Here is a 7,330-nt window from a genome sequence, read left to right as displayed (position 1 = left end):
CAATTTTCTTCACACGAATATGCAAAATAAATGTGCTTCGCTTGACCCGAAAGCCTGTTGCCTTTGTCGTGGGAAATTCCGGCCAAAATGCAGGCGGCCTGTTGCCAAAAAAGGGAGTTCTTATAGACATTTTTTTGTCGGCCTCGCCGTTTTAAACGGCTCTTTCCGCTTCCGTTTGGCGTTACGTTTGACTTGCCTGCACGTAAATTTCGTGCCATTTTGTGCAAGAGAACTCGGTTGTTCTTCTCGCTAACTCGCTCAACTGCTTCACTCATGTCGGCGGTAAATTTTAGTACAATGCATATATAATCTTTTTCACTTATCTTTGCATAGTTTCCTTTTGCTGCAGCCCAACTTTTTACGGTCTGAGGTTAAAAGTAGCGTCATACATTTCCTACACCCAGCACCTCCAGCCACCCACAACTACTCGAGATTCGCGGCGCGTTGAGAGCTATATAATGAATGAAAATGAAAAGTTGGCTGGGAGTTGCAAAAGGTTGCGGCTGCTTCCACTCCTGTAAAAGGTGCACAGGCATCGCAATTTTTGCTGAATGGCTCGGTTTAGTTTTTGTACCTGTCGACAATCTTGTGACAGATTTATGGGTTAATTATTGTGAATGGCGCTGCGGAACTGGGAAAGAAAATGGGAGCCAAACGGAAATCCCATTCGTTAGATTACTCGTATGTAGCATTGAGATCTTAGTTAGTGAACTATTCAAACACATTTATCCGAAATTTTTGTAGTGAATGTTCATAACGTTATTGTGTTTTTATGGTAAGAGGACTTTAGCAAATATATGGTCAAGTGAATCCTCTCATAAAGCAAGTTGTTTTTCAATCTATAGTTTAACCAATAAAAATGAAGAGGAAAACCCTATCAAAAATCCCAATTCTAGTGAATAAGGTTCAAATGGATGAGCAGCATTCTTCCGATGACGACAATTCGGAGGGCTATGACTTATTTATGGGCGTTTGGGCACTGAGTGTTAGCCTTGGTAGCTATAACCACAATGTGGCCAAATCAGTTAAGTATATAAACGAAAACAATTGTAAATCGACCGAGCTTTACGAGCTGGTTTATCTCAATGATTTTCGGATAAAATTCGAGAAACTGCAAAATGGTACAGATCCTGAGGAAAAGGTTCTTCATGAGACTCGGGAAGAATTATTTATGCGCCTATACAAAGAACTTTCAGATTTGGAAACTAATGAAAACAAGCGTTGCGAATACCTGATGCTCTTCTGTGGACTCTTTGACTCTTTGTATCCAAAACTTAATGGTCTCAAAAAATCCTTTAGTTATCGTGTGGAACTCATTAATCGTTTGCAAGATCAGGCTCAAAACATTTTGCATTGTTTAGTAGGCAATACGCGTTCTAGTCTAGAAAGCAAAGTAAGATCCCCCGATTCACGTATTAAAATTTATTTGGAGTCAAAAATGTTTGAAAAGGAAGAAGGAGAAATTGATCAGCGTTCGAAGAAGGACAATTGTAACCCAATAATAGAAATTAACTCTGAAAAAACCTTGACCAAAAATATGGAAATTGAAACGACAAAAATTGAAGGTCATACATTTATTGAAGGCTGCAAGGAAATGCTGGCTTGTCCTTCAATGGGCTTCCGATTTGAAAAGGCCATCTTGGAAATTACTAATCTAAACATATTAACCAAAATTAAGGGATATCAAATAATTGAAGGTTGCAAGGGAGCAAATTCTTGTCACTTAAGAGGACTTCGATTTGAAAAGGACTCGTCTGAGTTTTCTTGTGGAAAAATTTCATCAGATTGCGAAACTTTTTATGTTTCAAATTCTGACGATGATTCTTGTGTAATTTTCAGCGATTTCGAAGAATCCACGGCAAGTGCCTCCTCCAACGTATCTTCTTATAATAAAAACATTCTGATTTCCTCAAATGATTTAATGAAAACTCCACTGTACGATTTGGATTATTTTTCTAAGGATTATTTTGTAAAAGAAAGGAATATTATTTCGTTCATCAATGACAAAACCGAAATAGATACTAATAATGATCCGATGGACAATTATACGGAAATTTCATCGCTTGATTTGGGAAATATATCTGAACCTGATGGTTGTGCAGACTCTATGAATTGTAATCCCAGAAAAGATCAAACAGGTCTTTCTTCAAGTAGTGCCGAATGTTCTTATTCTCTTAATACATTTGAAACTTCCATTAGTAACAACTCTGAAATTTCAACAATGGTTACAATCAAACATGGAAGTGATAAAGCCTCTAAAAATAATTGCCATCAATATTTTCAACTAAGTAAGCTAAAAGATTTGTATTTAGAATATAAAAAGTCACTTGAAACGATAGCTGGAGTTGAAGAAGAAAAATCTTCCTTAATCAAGAAAAATACCACTGAAAACGATGGCTTACAAAAAAATAATGTCAGTCCCAAAGAAAAATGGGAAGAAAAGGAATTAGAAACGGACGAAATTATTAATCAGCTTCGACAAGCTGTGAGTAATATTAAACTAAACTTATTAAAAGATGTCGATAAGTCCCTGGAACTCACTTTACAAAATCCCTTTCAAATTTCTTTAAATTTTGACGCACCCAAGGATAGTAAGGAAATGAATGTGCCAAATTTAGGTAAAATTACTAATACGGAAATGGATAACAATTTATTTGAGTTACCATATATAAATCAAACCACTGAAGCTAGTGTTATTAAAGAAATATTTAGTAGAAATAAGGCTAATTCTGATACTCAGAAAAAATCGCATGGTGATGAACCCAAGGATTTTAGAGAACCTTTACCTATCTTAATCATTGAAGTTCCTCAAGAAAGCCATTTAGCACACAATAATTTAAATAATAAAAGAGCTCTTAAAGAATCCAAAAAAAATTTCGAGGAGGAAGAAGATCAGGAAATGCTTTCACCAATTTTAAGTCAAATTGTACGCACCGTTAGTGACGTCAAAATTAATATTTTAAAGGAAGTTGATAAATCACTGTCCGAAATGACTTTAAAAAATGCTTCCGAAATCTTTCTAAGTCAACGGTGCGAGGAAAATCCTAAGAACAATTTGATAAGTTATTAGAGAACATCTGAAAAATTATTGTCAGCGGCGGAAAAAATTTTACTCCAGAAAATAAGCGAAGAATATGACAGTGAGGTTGATTCGGTAACGGAAGACGAGGAACTTTTACCAGAAGCTTTGGATTCAATAACACGAGAATCTGTAAATCCGGATATTAAGGAATCCGTACAACAGCTAAAAAATGCTGAGGATTTCAAAACCTATATGAATGCTCAAAATAATATAAGGCAGCATCAACGTCACATAATTGCGGCTCCTCGAGTTGTAATTAAAATCTTCAAATCAAACTTGTCTTATGAATGCCCACCAAATGATCCAAATTCTCCCGACTTCTATGAGCAATTGGATCAATTTTTTGAGATAATAGGTCAACAGGATTGTGGCCCTGTTTTAAATGCTGCCGTTTCTCAGTTTCGATATCGGTTAAGCAAGGCCATAAACAGCATTAGAAAACAAATGCACAGAGACTTTGAATTGGATGATTGGATATCAGCGGTCGGAAAATGCCAGTTAAGACAATTGCTCACTCGCGAGGAAAACCATGCTTACGAATCCCTGAGAAACCAGTTAAAAGACAAAGGTGATCAGGACCTTTCTCCCAAGAGTCGATTTACAGATGCCTTGCATGGAATGATGGGTTATGAGTCGCCACACTTAGTCTTATCGTCCTTCAGTGGCAGATTGCAGCTGAGATCCCCTCAGCATCAGGAGAGTATCAGTGAGTCCTTTTTGTTGGTGAGCCTTGGTCAATTGGGACACTTGCATCGGGAGATTCAGCAGCAGCTGGTAGAACTTGGCCAGCAGGGCGAAACTGCTAGCTCTCTCAGAAAAAGTCTGCAAAAGGACCTTCTTAATTTCAATAAGTTTTACGAGTTACAGAAAGAGAAACCATGTAGCCTGCTATGTTTGTATCACAGAAGTCGATATTTTAAGCTGCACTTTCAGTGGCTTCTGAATATCCTGTATAAAATTCAGAAAGGAAAGCATATTGTGATTGTGTTGTACGATGAATTGAGACGAAGAATTGGATACCAAAGAGGTTTAGTTTTTAATTGGTTAAAAACGGCAAGTCAACCACTAATTATTAAGCTTCGCAACTGGCTTGCTAGCGGTCAAAGGACTTCATCGGATTCCGAGGAATATCTTATTAAACGCATTTCAACCTCGGACATAGAAGATTTCTGGCTCAAACGCTATCGACTTACAGATTCCTTTTCAAACTTTTTTGACCCCCAACTCAGTGAAAAACTGATTATAGTGGGCAAGACTTTGGTGTACTCGAGTAAGTATTTGGGCATCACTATGGAATCTGTTCTGAGTAGCAAAGAACTTCATTTCTTATTACAAGAGACTTTCAATGATTTTTATAAGTACGGCGAACAGGAACAACTTTATGAACTTGTTGATAAACTGCATTCGGAAATATCTGGCACTGTTTTAAAAACTCTTCGGGAAAGTAAACTTAAGCCAGAGGATCTCTTTACTCACCTTCACAAATACTTGATGCTATCGGATATTAAGTTCCTCAAGGAGTTTATGGAAATATTTGAACCCGTTCTGGACGACCCAGCAAGTTTCTTTGATATTCAAAAGTTTAATCAAATGAAAAATCAAATGTCACGGATTCCGTCTCCGGGTATCCATATAGATAAAGACTTATCCGAAGGATCGAAGTGTTGGAATATTCTTGCCCTCCGCTGTAAACTGCCTAGTTACTGGAAAGCCCTTCTCGGTCAGAATGTTAAGGAATATGAGGCGATTTTCACCGGACTGTGGAGATTCCATTATGTCGATTATGTGCTCCGCAAAAAGATAGTTCGGCAGCAATTAAATTTTCGAGCCCGCATAGATTTTAAGTATTTCGAAGGCCTTAAAGAAATAGATTCCTCATTTGTAAGGCTGATCAACATTTTTCTTCTTGTAACGAAAGGTCTGAAAAACTATTTTCTTTGCGATTTATTGGAGCCTGCATTTGAAAGACTTCTGTTGGCCTGCAATCAGGCCAAAACCGTAGACGATATGCTGTCAGCAAATGTATCATATCTAAATACCATTAGGTTGGGCTCCCTGCAATCGGAAAATCTAGTAGAATCAAATCAGTACCTGGAACAGATTTATAACTTAATACTTAAACTCGCTCGTAAGCTGGAAAAATTCTTTAGACTCACTGAAATTTTACTGGACTATGTGACTGAAACTCGTTCTGGAAATACATATTTTTCAAAGTCCGATGAATACAGTAATCGGATTCTTGACTTTCGCTGGACCTGTAAAACTTACTTGGATATTATCAACGAGCTGAAAGATCAGTTTAAGTCGGTGATGGTTTCATTTTTGTGTACCCTACATTCAAGAGAAGAATATATGTTAAGGTCACTCGTTGAAAGGTTGGATCCCAACAGTTATTTCACAAAAAAAGGTGAACAATTGTCTTAATCAAATATCTTTGACTATTAGAGGAAAGTACAAGAGAGCAGCTTGGTTGCCAGAAGAATCCTTTTGTTATACAAGTATACTCTTTATATTTTGTATATCAACAATTATATATTTTGTGTACCTAATTCGTTAAAATATAATTTAATGATAAATAATAAATACATAAATATTTAAAATAAAAACAATGTACCACAATGCTTTTGTAAATAAACTTTTTAAAGAATTTTTTTTAGAACTGAAAGGCAATACTCAATAAAATAACTTTCCTACTCAATAACTTTTCTACACATTAAACTCCTTGCTAAAGTTTTAATTCGTTTAGGAAAAGAAAAAAGGCAGATAACCCTTTTTCGACGCTTTGTCTATAAATAAATTGGATTTTAATTGGAAATTAAAAATCGACTTAGCAATGTTTGCATTGTGCAGCAACTGGAGAAGCCTTTTGTTATGCAAATTTTCTTTATATTGCGGTCCCGTGTGAATAGGGACAAAATGGGAGGGATGATCCACACTGTCTGTCGGTTCATTTAAATTAAAGAAAATAATGGAAAATTTACTTTTTGGCTTAAGCTTTGGCCAAATGGAATTTGCGACACCAACGAGTTGGGAATTTGGCTTCGTCTGAATTGTAATTGCTCGCCGAAAATTAAATCAAGTTTGGTCCTTCACTTTTCATATTTTTATTAACAAGTTATGCCAACACTTTTCTAACTGCTCTCATCTGCATAACTTAATTTTCCGAGAATGCGCATGGAAATATCTTTGCGCTCGAATCTCTGCCAAAGAAATGAACAATGGCGAAAGGATGGCCCAGTCTTGAGCTCTTTTGTTATCTGACAAACACAGCTGGCAGTCATCTCAGCAAGTCTTCCACATATCAGCGACTGTGCTGGATGAATTATAAAGCACTGCCGCTTTCAAAAAACGCGCAAAAAAAAAATGTCAAGAAGATAATTGAGCCCAGGGAGCAGGCATTTAATAAACTTGATTGGTGCGACAGGAAGGAGCGACACTCGGGTAAAAGTTGACAAGGTCCTGACATGCGTTCGCTTTGAGAAAAAGTTAACTGGGTGACTTGCTCGACTGTTGATTAGGGAAATTAATTTCATAGGAAATTGCCTGCCTCCGATGCGTTTTCGTTGATAAACGAGCCATTTATTGTGTGTTTTGATGTGTGGGACACTCTCTCTTCGCATTGTTACATAAAAATAATACAGCAGCCGAAGGAAAAGGTTTAAAATAATGTATTATTAAATTACCTACTATGTGATTAGCTTTGCTCACTTCTAATATTAAACGCTCATTAATTTATCTGATATATCTGCAAAAGGTTCCAATTATCTAATTAACAAATAATCACGCGCTTTGTTTTTCACTTTAATTTTTGTTTATTGATTTAAAGCCAACATTGCAGACGATTTTATCTTTTACACCATCAACAAGCTCGTTCGCCACGTCAAATTAAACTATGAAATTTATTATTATGCCCGTTGACATACTTGAACTGTTGTAGGCAATAAATTTCATTACAAAGTCGCCATTTCTCCGCACCCCAGTCAATGTTATTGACAATTCGCTGTCACTTTTTCTCGGCCAAACACGAAGCAATTTATGTGGCCGGGACTGGGGTCTTTATGAAATACTTCTCATTACTGGGGGACCGTGGGGGAAATGGCCAACGGCCGATGGCTGGAACATATTCGAACTATTTTCATTTCAATTGCAAACGGTTTGGCGCAGAGAAATCAATTGAATTGCCATTTCACATATGAAATGGTCATTTGTCAATGGACAACAATTGGAGGGCGTGGTCGCAGCTGGTTT

General features: G+C 36.8%; 1 protein-coding gene across 1 annotated transcript; it reads left to right on the top strand.

Annotated features, from left to right (window-relative positions):
* The first annotated feature begins 720 nt into the window (after window positions 1-720).
* LOC108094550 lies at window positions 721-5,680 on the top strand. The gene is made up of 3 exons (XM_043208414.1): window positions 721-775; window positions 846-3,049; window positions 3,080-5,680. The coding sequence occupies exons 2-3, from the start codon at window positions 860-862 to the stop codon at window positions 5,504-5,506; spliced, it is 4,617 nt and encodes a 1,538-aa protein (XP_043064349.1). The 5' UTR covers window positions 721-775; window positions 846-859; the 3' UTR covers window positions 5,507-5,680.
* The last annotated feature ends 1,650 nt before the right edge of the window (window positions 5,681-7,330 follow it).

This window comes from Drosophila ficusphila, unplaced genomic scaffold (assembly GCF_018152265.1).
Source record: "Drosophila ficusphila isolate 14025-0441.05 unplaced genomic scaffold, ASM1815226v1 contig_436, whole genome shotgun sequence".
Classification (NCBI taxonomy): Eukaryota; Metazoa; Arthropoda; class Insecta; order Diptera; family Drosophilidae; genus Drosophila; species Drosophila ficusphila.
Note: the sequence above shows the minus strand (reverse complement) of the source record. Positions and strands in the feature narration are given on the sequence as shown.

Bases quoted from the DNA above. Each gene is read 5' to 3' on its own strand.
- LOC108094550 (XM_043208414.1), top strand. From the start codon at position 860: ATGAAGAGGAAAACCCTATCAAAAATCCCAATTCTAGTGAATAAGGTT. The intron at 3,050-3,079 runs AACAATTTGATA...TAGAGAACATCT, and splicing joins GGTGCGAGGAAAATCCTAAG to GAAAAATTATTGTCAGCGGC.